The 20,454-nt window shown below is 36.2% G+C and overlaps 2 protein-coding genes across 5 annotated transcripts in view; both read right to left on the reverse strand.

Annotated features, from left to right (window-relative positions):
• Positions 1-133: 133 nt before the first annotated feature.
• LOC120112923 (zinc finger BED domain-containing protein RICESLEEPER 1-like) lies at positions 134-4,297 on the reverse strand. Its single transcript, XM_039133108.1, has 3 exons — positions 1,717-4,297; positions 609-1,628; positions 134-523 (listed from the first exon to the last, which is right to left on the reverse strand). The coding sequence occupies exons 1-2, from the start codon at positions 3,653-3,655 to the stop codon at positions 1,543-1,545; spliced, it is 2,025 nt and encodes a 674-aa protein (XP_038989036.1). The 5' UTR covers positions 3,656-4,297; the 3' UTR covers positions 134-523; positions 609-1,542.
• A 1,101-nt stretch (positions 4,298-5,398) lies between these two features.
• The window catches only part of LOC103721993 (E3 ubiquitin-protein ligase PRT6-like), a 33,006-nt gene continuing 17,950 nt past the window's right edge, over positions 5,399-20,454 (reverse strand). For 2 of the 4 annotated variants that reach the window (XM_039133107.1, XM_039133105.1), the window contains 7 exons: positions 8,264-8,472; positions 7,622-8,157; positions 7,438-7,542; positions 7,247-7,313; positions 7,085-7,162; positions 6,387-6,455; positions 5,399-6,145 (listed from right to left, as the gene is read on the reverse strand). In XM_039133107.1, coding sequence (XP_038989035.1) covers positions 6,071-6,145; positions 6,387-6,455; positions 7,085-7,162; positions 7,247-7,313; positions 7,438-7,542; positions 7,622-8,157; positions 8,264-8,472 — 1,139 coding nt within the window. In that variant the 3' untranslated portion in view covers positions 5,399-6,070. Of the gene's footprint in view, positions 6,146-6,386; positions 6,456-7,084; positions 7,163-7,246; positions 7,314-7,437; positions 7,543-7,621; positions 8,158-8,263; positions 8,473-20,454 lie in introns of those variants that run through there. The other 2 variants (XM_039133106.1, XR_005514598.1) reach the window with 2 other exon arrangements.

The raw sequence follows: 20,454 nt of genomic DNA on the forward strand, positions 1-20,454 counted from the left end.
GGGCCAGCCCGATCCCTAGCACGGCCCAAAAAGGAAAACAAGTCTTTGAACAAGCAAAACAACCTATAATATAAGAAAAAGAAGGCATGCCTACAAGGCTACGATGCTGCATCAAAAAGGATAAATCAGGGCCATAAATGATAATGATAAGAGGAAAGAAGCTTCAGGAGCAACTATATGAAATCTATTTACATAAAATAAATAGCAGAGGAAGAAATCATCACTCAGCAAAAGCCCAACATAATAACTCATGATCCGGCTCACGACAGCAATCTCTTTATGCGGTAAAGTCGCACATTTCAATCTATTGAACTTCTGACACTGAGGCATCCAACCTTTGCTCTTTCTGATTCCCAATATCCTTAGTGTGCTGCAACTCTTTTGACAACCAGAAGACTTGCATCAAGCCACCATTCCCAATATGAGAAAAAAATACCCGCCTTGGAATTTCCAAGCATAACGAGATAAGCTTAATGAGCACAAAAAACAATCCAATGCCCACGAGAAGCTTAAAAGAGTCATCCTGTCCGACAGCCAGTGAAAGCAATGTAAGTTTGTCGACTAAGAATAAAATGCAGTGATAGATTGCAAGTAAGCAACAAGTTAACCTTTATACTTCTCTGAAAATAGTCGTGAAAGAACTCCTTTAAGAAATCTGTCAGTGCAACACCTATGAATAAACCGAGTGGAATCATCAGCTCTCTATATTGATAAACCTTCCGGAAAGGAGTCAGCAGTACAAGAACTCACAGCTATGACAAGAATATATATATCGGCAAAGCATTTCAATAAAAATCACAGGAAAAGCTTAAATCTTAATGAGGAAAGAGACAGAAAAACAGCTCGATTTCATCATATCAACATGCAAGGACTGGTAGAGTGAAAGTGATGGAATGTTGCATGTGCACGCCGGATTGTGTCGGGGCTGGCTTCTGATAGCCCGATGTACTTCACTTTGCCCTCTTCCACCAACTTCTTCAGCTCCCCCCATCTATCAAACACCAAAACAGATGTTGGTTCCATTGACGCAAAGAACACACACAAAAAAAATCAACTCGGACAAGCCATAACTTGAATTTAAAAGGTTAGTGCTTACAGTATCCTCAATTGGCACCGTCTTTCACCAGGTATAACTTCTTCACTCTGGGGATCATCAGGTATACATTGACTTTCACCATGTGCACATAAAGCAGAGAGACAGAAGCACAATAAAGCATAGAAGATGAACCTTATTCAACAAAAATATTGCATATGCTGCTCTTGTAAACATACAAGCAAAAATGTCGACAAGCAAACAACCTATTCAACTTAAATCAAATATAAGATGGACCAAGTAGGCAATCAGACAGATCATTAACAAAATAGCATCTGATGGTTTGAAGATAACTTGCAAAAAAATTCATTCCATGCAACCAAGTACAACGATACAACTGAAACCAAACAAAAGGATTCCATCAAAAACAGGAGGATAAAAAAAATCATCGGCCTGAAGTCGTTGTTCCCTGCACAATAAGTTAATAACTAGATCTGATGAGGGTATCGTCATTCAGTTCTCCGAAATTGCCCACTCCAGGAGTCCAGGGTGTCGTCATCTACATTCAACGTTACAGAACTCGAGCAATTTGCAACTGTTAACACAAATCAATCATAAATGTTTAAATTATAAGTACAATAAGCAAATAAAAAATATTAGATAAATTTAAAAGATTTATATACCTTCATCATATTGTTCACGAAGCCAATCTTGGGTACACACTAAGGCTTCTACGGTAGAAGGGCTCAAAGAGCTTCGATACTGATCCACAACTCTACCACCAGTGCTGAATGCCGACTCAGATGAAACAGTGGAGACTGGAATAGCTAGAACATCTCGAGCCATTCTTGATAGTATAGGATAGACTGCTGCATTGCTCTTCCACCAAGCCAAGATGTCAAACTCTTTATTCTCCAAATCAGGAAGTACATCATCATCCAAATAACTATCCAACTCGGATCTCTTAGGGCGTTTTGAAGAACTTTGACTTCTAAATTGAGCAAAGTCCATACCAAATTTTTTTTTGGAAGAAACTGAACTTATATCACCTTGTCCACCAAAATTAGATGTTCGCTCACTTGAACTCATAGAGGGATGCATTCTTGTTGCATCTACATACTCATTATACAATTGAAAAAGACAAGCACGAATATCATCAATCTTTTTCTTGCACTCCTCCAACTCAAATGCCTTTTGATAACAAAATTCTACAAATATCAACTTTGATCTGGGATCCAAAATAGAAGCAATTACCAACAAATTATTGCACTGAGACCAATATTTGTTAAACTTCTTTAGCATCTCATTTGTTAATTGCTTTACTGTTTCATCAGTATCGATACTTTCATCCATCAACAAAGCCCTAATTCCCCAAACTTCTTTTAGGTATAAATTGGATGTGGGATACTTACAACCAGAAAATACTTTAGTGGCATCAAGAAAGGCTTCTAAAAATTTAAGAATTATAGAAGCCTTTTTCCATTCATCATTGGTGGGGCATACACATGAATGCTCAGTTGCATATCTAATAAGAGCATCTTTATAACCAAGTGCATCATGCAACATTTCATAAGTAGAATTCCATCTTGTAGGAACATCCAAAGTGAGTCCTTTTCTAGCAGGAAGTCTCATATGCTGTAGAATTTCATTAAATGCTTGCATTCGAGATGGGGATGCAGAGACATATCTAACAATTTCTCTTATACATTCAATAGCTTCATGAATGATTTTTATTCCATCCTGAACCATAATATTTAATATATGTGCACAACATCTAATATGACTGTACTCCCCACTAAACAACATTGAAGCACAAAAGTGATCTCGGAGCCTTCTCATTACAGCATCATTTGTGCTGCAATTATCCAAAGTAATAGCACATATTTTATAATCCAATTCCCATTCAACAAGACATTTTTTTACAGCATCTTCAATTGCAAAGCCGGTGTGAGGGTATGGAAGTTTCTTGAAACTAATAATCTTCTTATGCAGAGTAAAGTCAGAATCAATATAATATGCTGTGAAAGAAATGTAACCGATTTTCTGATTTGATGTCCAAATATCAGTAGTGAAACTAACTCGAGAACTTAGGTTCTTGAATACATCATGCAATTTTTTCCTCTCTTCTTGATACAAAGCCATACAATCATGTTTTACAGTCTTACGTCCCATAATTTTGAATAATGGCTGAAGAGATCTCATAAAATCCAGAAAAACAGTGTGCTCAACAATACGAAATGGAAGCTCAGCACATATGATAAATTTTGCAAGAATTTTTCTACTCTCTTCTTGATTGAATTTGAAACACTTTATCGGATCTTTTGAACTTGGTAGTAAGAGCAACTGATTAGTCGGATTCTTTTGATACTTCTTGCAAACATTTTCAAGATGGCGTTTTAGATGACTCGTTCCTCCTTTAGTGCTCCCACTTAAAACTTTTTTACAATATTTGCACTTAGCTATTGACCCTTCAGAATTTTTTTCCTCGATAAAGTGATTCCATACCCAAGATCTTTTTCTAGAAGAATTGTCACAAACATTTTCAGAAGTATCTTCATTTATATCATCCTCATTCCTTAAATCTTCAACAGTCTCATTTTCACCCACTTTAGAATGAGACATTAGTAAAAATAATCTGCCCAAATAAAAAAATAAACATCACAAATTTAACCTATAACAAAAAAAATATCATTTAATCTATAGCAATAGGAATACCAAAACTAATAAAGATAATGGAATACCAAAACTATAGCAATAGAAATACCAAAACCAATAGAAATGATTCATGTAAAGCAAGATTAATTACTAACCATTGACAATTTATTTATCACAATGTAGCTTCATCATGCCTCAAACAAGAAGTTACAGTCTTACAGACATTTATAAGTAGATACAATATGACCTGTCACTCTGTCAGATACTAAAATTTACAGGTGCACAACATTGCAGTTAACTCAAAGATTAAAAATATTCTAATAAGAGTTACATACTTACATGTCAACCTCAATGACAAGTGCACTATGTAGCCTGAAGATGTAGAATGTTATACCGTATACAGTAACCGTTAAAATGCAACAGAAATACAAAACAATTTGCACCATATCCAGAAAATATTGCAAGGAAAAGAACCAAAAATTTAACATAGGCATACATCCATGGGCTTGCCATTTGTTTATAGGCTAATTTGAGAATCTTTCCCATTGTTTTCATGTCAGCAATAGCCACTAACAATGTATAATATCCAGAGTAAACAATTTTCAGTGAAGTTTCTCGGTGATACTAGCTTGGAAGTACCGAAGGTCCAAACTACCAAAACCAAAAGGCAAAAACTGACATTCAAAGAATCAAAATTGATAGAAATTCAAGTGAAGCTTGCATGAGCGGACTAAATGCCAAATCCCAAAACAAATAAAGATAACGGAAGATTGTGATGGACGGTCGAAGAGCCCTCAGATCTAGGGTTTCCCCGCTTCGCCGAGCTTGGACGGTCGACGACGATGGCTGGCGAACGGCGACGAGCTGACAAGAAAAAGCGAAGAAACCCTAGCTCCACGCCTTCGCCGCTCGTCCACTCTGCGCTTCTGCAAATCCTAACCAAAACGAAGGTAATCGTACCTCAAAACCTAGCTTCGCCGATGATAGGGTGGTCGGGACTCCTCTTCACCACGACGGACCGTCGAAGAGATGAAGATCTTGGACGGTCGACGACCGATGACGCCGATGATAGGGTGCTCGTCGCCTCGTCGCCTCCACCGGCCACTGCTCGTTCGCTCAGACCGAAGAAAGTAGAAACCCTCGTCGCCTCGTCGCCTCCACCGGCCACTGCTCGTTCGCTCAGACCGAAGAAAGTAGAAACCCTAGCTTCAGTGCTGCCCGCGATGTCGATTCAGGATTTAGGGGATTCGGGTTTGGGCCGGGCGGCAGACGGGCCCGCGATTCGGGCTGGAGGTGGGCTCTGACTTGGACGGGCCCGGGCCGGGCCCATGGTATATCCGAGCCCGGCCCGAAATACATATGGGCTAAATCATTCAGCCCGAGCCCGGCCCGAACTGTATTGAGCCTAGCCCATAGCCCGGCCCGCGGGCGGCCCGGCCCGATGGGCTTCGGGCCGGCCCGAGCCCACTTCCAGCCCTAAACATAGGTAAACAACAAACAAGAACGCAGTTTAGAATACAAAATCACATTGAATTTGCCTATCAAAGTTGATGGCCTGAAACATGATGATTCAGATCGAGTTAGCCCCATCTTTAAATTTGCATTACATGGGATACCGGCATCGGTTGCCGAGCTGAGATTCCTAAAGATCACGCTTGGGCATTTAAGATCTCTTGAGATTAGCTAAAGAGCTCGACAAAGGCCACAAACTTTGGCTGCTTAAACTTTTAATGGCATTCCTTACCTGAGTTCATTCACGTCTGTACACGGTGAGATTCGTATGCTCAATTCACAAGTACCAATTTACACTAGCATGTTTATGGTTTAATACACACATCAATCTGCGCTTTTTGGCTATACATTTAAAAACAAGAAGTAAATTAAACGCCCCATAAGCCATCGCTACCCAGGAACCGCTTGTACAGCTTGCATCACTACTGATTAGAAAACCCGCACAGCTCCCAGAGTGCTTAGGTGCGCGATACAACAAACTGAGATGGAGGGAGCTCTCTCGGGCAATAGCGGACGTGCTTGAAACTGAGAATGCTGGCAAATTATCGTGATGATAGAATCGTGCACAAAAACCTTTTAAGTCGGTGCTCGACTCTCTTCCCCTGCGGACGGTCAACTACTCTCCAAAGATAACTCTCGGTGTTCAGATGGAGAAGTTGAACCTGTTTCTGCATTTCACTTTTCCATTCAATCCCAATACAAGGAAACCGTCCTTGTCATTTTTCCTTTCTCATTGAATACAATTACTCATCAACAAGCAAAACACACGATGCCTGGTCGGACTACCATTCAATTCAGAGCCAGTTCGAAGGATGAGGCAATACCAAATTTTTGTTGTTCTGACCTTTGAAAAGAGTTTCTTCAAAAGTCCTAATCAGAGCCCAAAAAATCAATGGTGGTTTGGCGAAGTACTTCAGAAGTCCGATCAGGACCATGGGATGCCACCTGTATCATGTGGGAATTGAATCAGATGCAGAAGAAAACTTATGCAGCAAATGTTAGAAAAAACAATAATCTAAGAAAGAGAGCTCAAGAAAAAGACATAGAGAATCAATTATCTTTAGTTAAAAGCATAATAAAAACAATCAGCAAATCAGGGCTTGACACCTTAAAGTTTGCTCTCCATTTATGACAATCATTGTCCCGTTACACATCACAAGAAAACATGAAAGTAAAATTTGCTCACCATATATGTAAGAGCTGCATAGCGCTCCTCACTCAAATATAAAGGCTTTCCTCTAGACATGTCATGATCCTGCACCCAAAGAGGAAGCACGATGCACAAAGAAATCAATGAACAGAGAAAAGGTATTATAAAGTGGTGAGCTAATTCATCACGAGTCTGAGAGGACGCTAAAGATGCTGTGTTTGTTCCTGCAATTATGCACATGTGCAAAGCTATGTATCCGCAATATTGGATCATGCAGTGCACTTGAACTTGATGTATAGGAAGCCATCGAGTCTTTAGACTAAAATTAATTGTTCCCATTGCGTAGCAGCATCACTTCAGTGATCGCTTTCTTGATTACACTAACAATACGAACTCAAGTAATCCAAGTTTCTTTGGTGTTCATGTTTCTTTCATTTCCAAATATTAGCTCTGACTGTTAAGGCGACTATTTAAAGCTGTTAATTTGAAATGCAGATCAATGCCTTTAAGAGATTGATTATTGGCTTTAGAGACATAAGTTCCTCATGCTCGTGCATAAAGGAGGAAAAGGAGTGGCAAGAAAAGGAGGTGGGGGGTGGTTCGAACACTACAAACTTCAGACTTGAGTTTTGATTTTGAGAGCAGATGCTTGTCAAATATACAATAATAACACATTGCATATTTGAGGCGGATTCTCTAATCATAGTCTTGGATCTGTAAAATAATCTAATTACCTCTTCACCAAAGGCATCCAAGTAGGGAGATGGCCAAAAGGCTTGCCTTGCAGATCTCTGCAATAAGATTGTGGTTTTCTGTAACCAAAACAATCAATGTCAGTGATACAGCTAAGCAAATGAAGTCATCTTACAGTTGAAGCACTGACTATATAGACATACCCTGACCAACAGAAATACACCTATACCAGCACCACAAACCGCCGCATGATTTAGGCATGTACTTGTCCTAAAGGAGAGCATCAATAATTTAGGTAGCACATTTGTGATGGTATGGAGATGTAAGACCAAAAGTAAAAGGAAATCATGGATAACGACTTTATCAGCACAAAATTAAAGAGTATTATACGAACCGGCAGCATGGCTTCCAGTTTGGAGAGCATAATTTACCACAAAGCAAGCACAATGCAGGTTCGTCCGGGATAGTCTTGCAAATGGAGCATTGTAGCTTTATGTACCTGTTTGATGACCATCAATGATGTTAAGTTTAATTAAAACATTCATTACCACATTTCTTTAAAATATTTTGATCCAAACCTTTGCAAAAGATCCTGGTAAACCCGAGGTAATTGCATCAACTTGAAAGGAACCGCCGGAGTGGAAAATAAGACACCTATATGTTTACGAATTCTGAACACCTCGCAGAAATGCTTACACCATTTTAAGGATAAAGCATGCACAACCTCATCCTTCAGAACTAATTCCAAAGAGGGAATCTGAAGCATATCCTCCAATTCCTTTATTCCATTAAGCTCTATAGTAAGGTGGTTAGCAGTATCTAATGCATCATTGCTTGTACAAAGATTCGACCATTCCCAAGTATTGGAACTACCATAGAGTGGAGCCAATGTTGAGGACTCTAGCAATTTCCAGAGTAATGCACATCTTCTTAGATACGGAAATGTTAATTTGCGGATCATATCCCTCAGACAATGAGAGGTATCGATATAATTTGCAACAAAATACTGTCGAACAAGTACAGATTCCACCATAGTCTTGCAAACATTATTAAGAAGGCCATCACCAAAGCTCGATATGTCAAAACTGTGTTTGCTATAGCATGCAATCAAAGCCTGCAAAGTAATATGTCCCTAAATTAAGGTATACAAATAATGAAAAAGTGCTCAAAACTTAACTATGCAACCACAAGTTTTTTAGAACAATACTCTGTTTCTATACCTGAACAACACAAACTACGTAGAAAAGATGCACCAGAGGGATGAAGAATTCACTGGATGACATAAATGGAAGCGGAAGGCAAAAAAGGACCGACATTAATGAAGAAAATGGATCTTGCGCAAGGACAGGATCAGCAGCTCGTTTCCAAAACTGAGTGTCAGGAAAGGTTTCTCCCTTGTCAGAGCATTCCAGCATGGAAGAGAATGTACCTGCCAAAGACGAAATGAATGGGGGCTGTAAATCAGTGCATTTGACAATGCCATTGTATTAGTAAATTTAACTTCCCTTTTTCTTTTTATTAAAGTCATGCACTTATTCTGAAGCTGCCAAAACTGTTTATCGGAACCTATTAGAACACATTTGCAAAGAAATTAGTTTAATACATGTATTTACATTTTTTCTAGAACTTTAGCATTAGGTTGAAACCAAAGTGTTTTGGCCAAAATAAATTAGTTTTATCAAAAATCAATCCAAAATCTGTTGAGGACTTGAGATTTCAATACGCACCAGTTTTTTGGCCACTAGTCAAGACTGATCACTTTACTAAGATGACATATTTAATGCCTACTACATCATTCAGTCATTTCTTCTTTCTTTAAGAAGAGGGAAACTTGTTTATCAGTGGTACATTAGGTTTTTAAGTAGCATGGTCACAGATTTGAATTTGCTTTTGCAAGTATTCAGAAGATATGGAGATGTCTAAGTGTTGGTTTCCAAAAATTTAAAAGGTCATTTCTCCGTATTACTGGTTTAACATGCAAAATACGTAGACATCTCTTATGTTCAATCAAATACAAAATCTATGGCATTCTTTGTAAGCATCATAAAATACAATTGTTATTTTCTTCTTTTTCCTGGTGTCTACAAGACCTTACACTAAATCAAGCCCCACCCCCCTGCTCCGCACACCACGAGCAAAACAACAGAAAAAAGAAAAAGAGAAACCAAGTATTAAAATAATTACAAATTTAGTTTTATTTAGTTATTCCATTCTCAACAATCCAAAAACTAGAAACTTTTAAATTTCAACTGGAACACAAATATTAGGCACATGAATATATTCATTATGAAGTAATTTTCTTGATGAATTTCTTATATTTAAATTTTTCTTCATAATATTCTAAATGGAAAACGGATGAGCATTCATTAGAAGCATAATACCAATGCATCATCATACAGTCACGTCCAAATTCCTTTGCTTCCACAATTCCAAAAACCTCCAAGAAGACCCACCAGAGACATTGGGAACACCATTGAAACATGGAAACAAAAGAAATATCAATAAGTTCTACATTATTTTGCTATATTATATATTTTTATATTTTATAAAATAGATAAATTAAGATTAGTTTCTATTCGTACTACAATTAAAGAGTAATATAAAATATAGACCCATACTATTTCAGGGTTGTATTTAAAATAGGTAATTTATCACTAATTATGCATATTTTTCTAATATTATATCTAACTAAATAACCTAAGATTTTTTAAATATTTCTAATTATAAACTGGTCTAACTGGTTCACCTGGCAGTTGGGCCCCACTAACCCGATGACCCAAACCCTTGGTCAAAGTTGATCTACAGGACAACTTTAATAACTATGTCACAAACCTAAACTTCTCTTCCATGCAAGGTTAAGAATCAAAAATCAAAGCAAAAGCCGATAACAAGGAGATACAATCTTGCAAAAACATTTATGGTCTCCATCACAACTACTGAAGATCAAAGTGTAGCCCCCATCAGTGAGGTAGGTAGAGGTTTCACTTTCAACGGGAGGTCCCACTTTGCTTCTTATTTCTAAAATCTAGACATTTTGCACAGAAGACTAAGGTAGGACTACAAAGATGATAGCCAAACTTCATAAACCTCATCCGCAAGGACCACTCCATTCCCTCTTAACACAATCCTTGACAAGGACTCTACCTTTATAACAACCAAAAACATTTTGAGTTATGCAAGGGCAGCCCATGGGTCTCTTCACTGTCTTAGGCTGCTTCTCTTTCCTCCTAATTTGAGCTTGATGACCCAAAGATTGATTCATAGATTGATTTTGATGATCACAAAACCTTGAAGTATAGATACTAATGTTTATGTTGCAAGGAGAAAGATATTTATTTTGCAAGGAACATAGCAAGTTGGAAGAACACAAGAAGGCCTCCAAAGCTCTCAAGTTGGAAGAAAGCTACAATTTATTGGCCCAAGTTTAAAGTTCAAAGGATTCAAATTGGAGGAGTAAAATCAAAAGAAAAATTCAAAAGAACAGTCTTCGAGTCGACTCCAGTGGAATTCGAGTCGACTCCGGAGAAGTATGAGTCGACTCCGGAAACTCCTAGGAGTCACAGGCAGAAAAGTCAGAGAGCAGTTTTCGGGTCTGAGATTCGAGAGAAGCAGCATCCCCATCCGAATCCGAATCCGCGTCGACTCCAGTGGAACGCGAGTCGACTCCGATGGTTGGTAGGTCGACTCCAAAGAAAGCAAGAGTCGACTCTCAGCGGAACACAAAGAAAAAGTCAGAGAGCATTTTTGGGACTCTGAGATTCGAGTCGACTCCCGCATTGCACAAGTCGACTCCGAGACTCCGCGACCATCAACAGACAGAAAACCAAGTTACTGCCTCTGAGATTCGAGTCGACTCCCAGACAGCTCGAGTCGACTCCAAGGCAGCGCTACACCAAGATGGCAGAAGGCTGTGTTTCGCAAACTGAGAGCCGAATCGACTCCAAGAAAGTTCGAGTCGACTCCAAGACTGGACGAGCCAAAAGACAGAGGATCGGGAGTTCGGGCTCTGAGATTCGAGTCGACTCCCAGGACAGTCGAGTCGACTCGAGAGGACAAAATTCAAAATTGGATCCACGGACTTCAGTGGATGAGCCGACTCCGAAATTGCCAGGTCAGCTCCAGAAGTTGGCGAGTCGACTCCAGGTTAAGCCGAGTCGACTCCCAGTCAAGGCATGCACTTTAATTCAAATTTGGAACAGTGGCCGAGTCGTCTCCAGTAAAGCACGAGCCGACTCCTGCAACAGGCGAGTCGACTCCTGATCGCGCGAGCCGACTCCGATCCCAACGGTAACATTGTCAGGAAATGCAGACTGTGTCCAACGGCTCTTTTTCTTGTCTCTAACGGCTATATTCTTGTTTCCACGCCATCTAAAGCTATAAAAACAAGAAGAGAGCTAGGGGAGAACTCATGGAAGTGGGAGAGATCATCTAGGAAAGAGATCTCAAAGAGATTACAAAGGAAATCTCCCACAAGCACAAAAGGGCCATCCAAAACGAAATAGAGAGAAGAAGAGCATCCAAGTGAATCCGAAAGCTTCCTCTCCATCCGTGTGCTGCCTCGGGGATCCTCTACTTCATGCCAAATCAGAGGAGGATCAAGTAAAGAAGAAGCCGAGCTCCTCCATCTTCAAAACTCGTTTGAGGACTTCTCTTTACTCTATTTGTTTATATTGTCATATTTGCTTGTTTAAGAAGCTTTGTTTTGTTTTATACTTTGTTTTAATATCTTGTAACTTGATTCAATCAAGGGATTGAATCAAGGGGTTAAGGTTTGTTGGTGAGCCAAAGAAAAACCAACGGTGTTAAGGTTTGTTGGTGAGCCAAAGGGAAAAACCAACGGTGTTAAGGGTTGTTGGTGAGCCAAAGAAAAACCAACGGTGTTAAGGTTTGTTGGTGAGCCAAAGGAAAAAACCAACGGTGATAGGTTTGTTGGTGAGCCGAGGGTAAAACCAATGTGTAAGGGTTTGATTGTGAGCCCGGAAAACAATCGGGTTGGTTCTAGTCGGTGAGCCTGGGAAAACCGACCGAGTTCGTTGTGCGCTCGTAAAACAACAAGTTGGGCTGTGAGCTTGTAAAACAACCGGCTGTAATCGGTAGGATTATAGTGAAATTCCCAAGAGGTCTTGGGGAGTGGATGTAGGTGCTGGGGTGCACCGAACCACTATATGTCCTTTGTGTTTGTAATGCCTCTAGTTATTGTCTAACTAACACACTTACTTACTTAGATAAATTGCTTGCTTAATTCTTATCCGCACATCCTTTAGTTGCAAGCATATTTAATCAAGTCGAAGTCTATACATCAAACCCTTGCTAAGTTTAACTTTCACTGTGCATCTATACAACTTAGCATAGTTAATCAAAAAGTTTTAGAAGTAGCATAAAAGTTTTAAAAGACCCAATTCACCCCCCCTCTTGGGTTGTATCTACTGGGCAACAAGTGGTATCAGAGCAGGTGCTCAAATATTATTTGTAGTCTTAACCGACTAGAGCCAAAGATCATGACAACTCAAATAGATAGTTTTCTAGGAGAAGGACAATCAATTAATACACCTCCACTATTTAATGGCATAAACTATACACATTGGAAAATACGCATGCGCATCTTTATTCAATCACAAAACTATTACTTATGGAAAATCATAATAAATGATCTTCACATACTCTCTCAAACTTTTAATGAAAAGGACTTAGCACAATTGAATGCTGATGCTATGAACATATTATATTGTGCTATTCAAGAAACAAAGTTTAATGAAATTTCTGCATGCTTATCTGCTAAGGAGATCTGGGATACTTTAGAAAATATTTATGATAAATCTCAGATTAGCTCTCATGTGCTTCAATTACATTCTAACAATGAGACTGCAGAAAAAGGTGTTGAATCTTCCACCTCAGTCGAGTCGACTCCAAGTATTTCAGAGTCGACCCTCAAGATAACCGAGTCGACTCCAATAAGGTCCGAGTCGACTCCGAGGCAAATTAGCTTCCTAAAGACAAAGAAAAAGAGGAAGCAAGAAGAAAGGAAGAAAGAGATAAAAAGGAAGAAAGCCTTGACCAAGAAAGAGTCAAGCCAGAAAATAAAAGTTAGGAGCAACAATGATGATATTAGCTCCAAGAAACTACAAGAGGTAACGGACTTGTGCTTTATGGCACAGGAAGACAAGGTAAAATCTGAATCTACTTTTACCTCAAATGATTTTCAAGACGAATTCTCTTATAATGAATTATTAAATGCTTTTCACGATTTGTATAGTGAATGTAGAAAATTAGCTGTAAAGAATAAAAATCTTAAGAAACTAAATCTGAAAATTTCAAAAGAAAGAAATTCTAATGATGAAATATAAGAGCAAACTAAATTCTGAAAATGAAAGCTTAAGCTCATTTTCAGAAGAATTAATTCAGAAAAATCATAGCTTAATTAGAGAAAATCAAAACTTAAGTAAAGAAATTAATCAATTAAAATCTTTTATTAACAAATTCACCGTAAGCTCAGAACGATTGAAAATGATGTTTGAAAGCCAATATGTTGCTTATGATAAATCAAAACTTGGCTTGACTCCTTTACTTAACAATAAACCTCTAGAGAAAAAGGTTATCAATTCACCATGCAAACCATTAAATAAGATAACTTATCTCAAACATGAAAAGAATGGGAATAACAACTTTACCTATCGTTCTAGTATAATTAAATCAAATGGTAAAGTTATTACTATTAAACAGATATGGGTTCCAAAAGGAACCATATGTCCTAACTCTCAAGGACTCAAGCAAGCTTGGGTACCCAAAATGAGAAAATGAGGATGTACACATAGGTGTACCAAGGTACCTATGGAACATAAAGAAACTTAAAAAGTTATTAACAAAAAAAAAATAATGAAATCAGTAATTCTTGCATCTCATCATTATTTGTGCTTTAGTATTTGATATGATTTGCTAGTAGTGATCAATTTTGTGATATAGAAAATACTTTTGGAAATATAATCAAATCTCTTCATTTTTTAGTATACTTTACTCACTATTGGATAAGTTGTTAAATGATTAATCAATTTATTAAGAATAACTCTATGAATTCTCTATATGCTTGATTGAGAGTTATTATCCATGGCATTATTGTTTATTGATCATAGATATGATAATGTGTACTTGGTATGCTTTTGAATATATGCACTATGAATACCAAGAAACCATCCTTGGCATATAAAATCAACTCATGCTAGTATGTACTTAATCTCAAAAGACCTTGCCATAGGCTTACTTAGATTATCTACTTAAAGGTCAAAGTTTTGCTATGCATGCTAACTAAGGAAACAAACAAAAATCATTTCTAAATCTAAAGATGTTTCCATCTCCAAGTTTTTCAAAAGCTTACATTGGATTTATTCTTGAAAAATAAAACTGAAGTATTTTTCTGTATTTACTAAATCTTGTAAAAGTGGTTCAAATGATAAAGGTTTCCAAACTGTGAATCATGGCACAGTGTTGAAAACCAAAATCCTGATAAAGGTTATACAGAAAATAATATTAAATCCAATGATTTCAGCACCAAGGACACCATAAGCAAAATAGGATTAATAGAATTCTTGAAGAAATGAAAAAGACAATTATGTATGATAGTCATCTACTTAAATAATTTTTAAAAGACTATCATCACTGCTTGTCATACATATGATTTCTATTTTTGATGAAAATTTTGATCTTCTGAAAAATGGAAAATGAACCATTGCATATCTTTCATATTTTTCAGTCGTACATGTTATTATGAAAATAATGCCAAATCTGATAAAGATACTTCTATCCTTGGATATCATTCATCAAGCAATGCATATAGAACATTCATGAAAAATTCTAGTTGTAGAAGTATCAATTCATTTTATTCTTTATGAGACTAATGATTTATTATCAAAATACTAAAATCAAATTATATGGTTAATCTTTTACATATGCACTTAATGAAGAAAAATTGATGACTACTAAAAGACTAAATCAAGAAAAGAGGAAATAGATCTTGATAAAGATTCTTGCATGATTAGAAGTAAAGATCATCATTATCATGTGCTTGCTTCATGAGCTTTATATTCTGTCAAATGAATGTGTAGAAGTCACTCCTATGTGGTTACTTCATTAAAAAGGAGATCTATGAAAAATAACCACCATATTTAAAAATACACATTACATATATGATAAAGCAATATGTGATTTAGAACAAGCATCAAAAGCATGATATATAAAAGCTTAAGCAACCTTTTTGATAGAAAGTAATAGTGATAAATCTATGCATCCAAAAGATGAATTTGTGATATCTTATTTGCTCAAAGTATGCATTGATGACATCATTTTTGGTTCTACTAATGAAGAGTTATATTGCAAAGTGAGTTTGAAATATGATGAATGAATTAACATCTTCTCTCAAACTCCAAATTAAGACAAACAGGAAAGGGGATCTTCATTGACCAACGTTAGTCCACAAGAAAACTCTTATAGAAGATTGGCATGAAGAAGGTATATCTATGACCCCATCTTGTAGAATTTGAAAAGGATGAGCAAAGTAGATCTATTGTGTTAAAGCTGTATTGAAGCATGATAGAATAATTATTTTACAGCTAGTAGACCAGATTGTATGCTCATTATGTGACCTTGTGCAAGACTTCAATCTAACTTTAATTAATCATATTTTATTGATAACAAATAAATCATAATCTGAATTTTGATAGAAACAAATGTTTAAGATAAATTGATTAAAACATAGTTAACATATCTTATTGATAATTATCTTAAGCAAATAGAATCTAAACTAAATTGACTTAAACTATCTTGGTTAATGAATCTATCTCTTTAGTTCAAATGATATGTGCTTACTTATATTTAGGCAATCTCTTGAGTAAAGTGACTCAACATGCAACTATTGTCATATCTTATATTGAGTCATCTAGTTAAAAAAAATATATATGTTGGATGAATGCTTTGTATCTTAAAGAAACTAATGACCTTCCTTCAAGAAAGAAAAATGAGAAATTTCAACTTGAAGGATATCTTCATGTAAGATACACTAAACATTCACATGCAAACAAGAGAGAGGATCTTCTTCAGCCAAAAGTTCACACATAAGAAATCTAGTTTGGCTTGAAGAACATATAATGAATAGGTAATTTAGATACCTTTCTCACAAATTAGTTGAGCAAAGTCAGTAACTTAAATCTTATTATGGCATGATTAAATTCTTTAATTATTAATTTTTGATATAATGTCTATATGTGTATTGACTGACTTATACTTTTAGAAATTATTTCATGGTTTGCCCAAACTAAAATATATCTTTGCCTATGTCATAACCATGAAATACACAAGTATATGCTTAAAATGTTGATGTAAAATAACTTGTGAGAAGTTATGAATCCTTGAGCATAATGAAAATGTTGTTTGCATGATATACATATATATGATACGTAAGATTAATTCTCTATTCTGCTCTCTCATGAAAATTACTTGAGAATAACAAAAAGAGAGAGAGATAAAGAAAAGAAAATGGATATTATTCAAGAGAAGTAAAATCCAAGTAGAGGCAAACACTTCAACCTTAAGGAAAAGCAAAACAAACTTAATATATTCGACACATTTGTGAGACTTGTGTGAGCATTCTTTTGGAAGGGATAAAATCCATAATTAATTACACTTAAACAGGGAAGGTTTTGAAGTAAACATTTTAACCTTTCTATATTGCTCATCATAGGGATGGTGCCAATGGGGAGGCTAGTGGTAGTACCCGGCACTATTTGACCCAACTATTCGGTGTAGGGCATATTAGGGACGGCACAAGAGGGAGGCTAGTGGTAGTACCTCGTGCCCCTTCCCAACTCCACCGGATAGGGAGCAAATAGAGCATAGAGCATAAGAAAGTTATAAATGAAAAACAAAGTAAATGAAAGTAGAATTAAGTCAAATTTTTAATCACTTGAAAACACACTTTAAGGATGAAATCATTGCAAGATTATATTTAAATAGGGGGAGTTTATTTGAAAAGAATTGATTTTGATCCTTGACATTCTTGTTCTTAGTATTTTAATGCATGACTTAACACATGGTATATTTTGCATATGGTATGATGTCTTGATTTATGGGTTCTCAATATTTTGTAATGTTTCATACTTGAATAATTTGATTGAATATTTGGAATACTATATAAATTTTTTTTGTATTGTTAAAAAAAAATTTCAGATTTGTCATTCACAATCATCGTTAAAATCTGAAAGGTGAATAAATTTGTAAAAAGGAGAAGAGAAGGATATTTCTATTTAGGCAAAATGAATTGAGTTTGTTCTATCCTTCAAACCTTGGTATATAATGTGCTAAACATAAATACAAATATTCTGAATATCCTCTTATATGTGTGAAATATGTGTCTTCAATCATAATGATTTAAAATGAGCTACAATGTGGAAGATCCATATCTCAAATTATGACTTTAAAAGCCTCTATTGAAAATCTTTATGAAATTCAGAATCTGATTTTGTATAAAAGCTTAAACTCAATATGATTTCTAAATAAAATCTTAATTTAAGAAAAACAGAATTAATTTTGATGCCTTGGTTGATTGCTCCGATACGCATCCGAAACATATCATTTCTTATCTTCAAAGTATACTAATATTGGTCTAAATGATGTGTCTTTCAATGATCTTAATTGCAAACAAATATTTTTAAATATATGAGTTTATTTTGATATTAAAAAGATTTATTATGCTTCATGTATCCATTGCAGAAAAACTATAATTAAGAAATTGAGTTCTATAAATAGATATACTTCAATGATCATCTATATGTTTTTCTCTCCTACATTATTAAAGACTTCCATCAATAGAGTGAATGATCTTAAAAGTAGAAATATTTCAGTTCACTCAAATGACTCTAAAAGAAAGAAAATGTAAATGCTTTTGAAAGAAATTGAGCTTCAAATGAATCATTTTCTGATTAATATTTCTATACATTTTCTCTAAGATTAAGAGAAAGCATAACTTGTTCGTAAAGGATTAGAAAGAGTAATTACTACAAATTTTGGAATAATACTAGATTACTCTACATTCTCGATATTACAGAATTTCAGTGTTATTCACGTTTATCACTAAAATCTGAAATTCAACAATTTAAAATGATTAAAGAAGAATGCATCTTTTGAGGAGGAGCTTTAGATATTCAGTATCCTATCCCAAAGACACTTTATTTTGATGCATACTTTGAATTTTATGGATTGATTTTGATGAACCTCCTTATATTGCAAGACATGCTTTAATTTCCTTGAGATGAGTTCTATAAAGGTTGTCTTATCTCAAACCTTGAGTCTTATGAAAATAAGCTGAAATATATTTTTGAGATTGACAATCTTATTGAACATTATCTTAGGATTCTAAACTCTTAAATGGAATAATCAATTGAGGGAGAGAAAGAAAATTTCAGAAGGAGAGGTCTTATGGAACTTAATCGCATAAATCTATAACTAAAGGAGAGAGAAAGAACACTAAATGAAAAGTGATTCTAATACTCTCCAATATGTATCATCTGAAATTTAAATCTGAAAATCTGTATGATACACCCTGAGGCGTGTTATTTGGTTAGTATATCTCATGCATCACTCTTGAACCAAATTGCAAATCTTAAGAGCCTCTAATTTAATGAAAAAGGGGGAGAATAATGTGTTAAATTTTCTTGAGTATCTCTTAGAAAATCTATTTTTGGAACTTCACTAATGAGCTCTAATTGGCTTGCTTTTTGGAACTTCAATTTTGTGCAAATTCATTATTTTATGTATCAAATTGTGCTTATTTTCTAAAGAAATAAAAGAAAGTCTTTAAAAGAGCTCTAAGATGTATCAAAAATTGCATGAATGTATATTTTGATATTTGTGCCCCAATGCTCCTATTATCATAAAAGAACTTTGAAGTCATTAAGAAAATTAATTAAATTGCTCTCATGGTTGATAAAATACTTAATAGATTGGGCAAAAGGTCTTAAATGAACAAGCTTTCATACTCAGTGAAGAGAGGTTAGATTTCCACTCATGTTTTTCCTTGAATATCATTTGTAGTACTTCTTGAATTAACCTAAGGAAGATTCCACCTACACTTGATTAGAAAACTATCTGTGGTATCAAATTAGAAAACCTCTTGAATTCACACTCGATGTGTTCTGCTCTGATCTTTGTGCTTAATGTTTCACTATCTTTTTGATGTTGTCAAAAAGGGGGAGAAATATCTAAGTATATGCTATATACCTCAGAATGCTTTATTACTTTGAATTGAATACAAATCATTATGTTGATTGTGTTAAGCTGATTAAATCTAAAAGCATTATCATGAAGTATGTTTTAAATATACATGTCTTCTACTTCATGCAACTTAGCTATGTATTACTTCTAGAAAACAATATCTTTTATATTGCATATACTCCAAGTTTTGTCATCATCAAAAAGGGGGAGATTGATGACCCAAAGATTGATTCATAGATTGATTTTGATGATCACAAAACCTTGAAGTATAGATACTAATGTTTATGTTGCAAGGAGAAAGATATTTATTTTGCAAGGAACATAGCAAGTTGGAAGAACACAAGAAGGCCTCCAAAGCTCTCAAGTTGGAAGAAAGCTACAATTTATTGGCCCAAGTTTAAAGTTCAAAGGATTCAAATTGGAGGAGTAAAATCAAAAGAAAAATTCAAAAGAACAGTCTTCGAGTCGACTCCAGTGGAATTCGAGTCAACTCCGGAGAAGTATGAGTCGACTCCGGAGAAGTGTGAGTCGACTCCTAGGAGTCACAGGCAGAAAAGTCAGAGAGCAGTTTTCGGGTCTGAGATTCGAGTCGACTCCAGTGGAACGCGAGTCGACTCCGATGGTTGGTAGGTCGACTCCAAAGAAAGCAAGAGTCGACTCTCAGCGGAACACAAAGAAAAAGTCAGAGAGCATTTTTGGGACTCTGAGATTCGAGTCAACTCCCGCATTGCACGAGTCGACTCCGAGACTCCGCGACCATCAACAGACAGAAAACCAAGTTACTGCCTCTGAGATTCGAGTCGACTCCCAGACAGCTCGAGTCGACTCCAAGGCAGCGCTACACCAAGATGGCAGAAGGCTGTGTTTCGCAAACTGAGAGCCGAATCGACTCCAAGGAAGTTCGAGTCGACTCCAAGACTGGACGAGCCAAAAGACAGAGGATCGGGAGTTCGGGCTCTGAGATTCGAGTCGACTCCCAGGACAGTCGAGTCGACTCGAGAGGACAAAATTCAAAATTGGATCCACGGACTTCAGTGGATGAGCCGACTCCGAAATTGCCAGGTCAGCTCCAGAAGTTGGCGAGTCGACTCCAGGTTAAGCCGAGTCGACTCCCAGTCAAGGCATGCACTTTAATTCAAATTTGGAACAGTGGCCG

Source organism: Phoenix dactylifera, chromosome 13 (genome assembly GCF_009389715.1).
Source record: "Phoenix dactylifera cultivar Barhee BC4 chromosome 13, palm_55x_up_171113_PBpolish2nd_filt_p, whole genome shotgun sequence".
NCBI classification, from domain to species: domain Eukaryota; kingdom Viridiplantae; phylum Streptophyta; class Magnoliopsida; order Arecales; family Arecaceae; genus Phoenix; species Phoenix dactylifera.

What these genes read in the sequence shown, in the direction of transcription:
- LOC120112923 (XM_039133108.1), bottom strand. Translation starts at nt 3,655, where the DNA reads ATGTCTCATTCTAAAGTGGGTGAAAATGAGACTGTTGAAGATTTAAGG. An exon ending in TCGTGAACAATATGATGAAG is followed by an intron (nt 1,629 to 1,716) that starts GTATATAAATCT and finishes TTGTGTTAACAG; the next exon opens with TTGCAAATTGCTCGAGTTCT.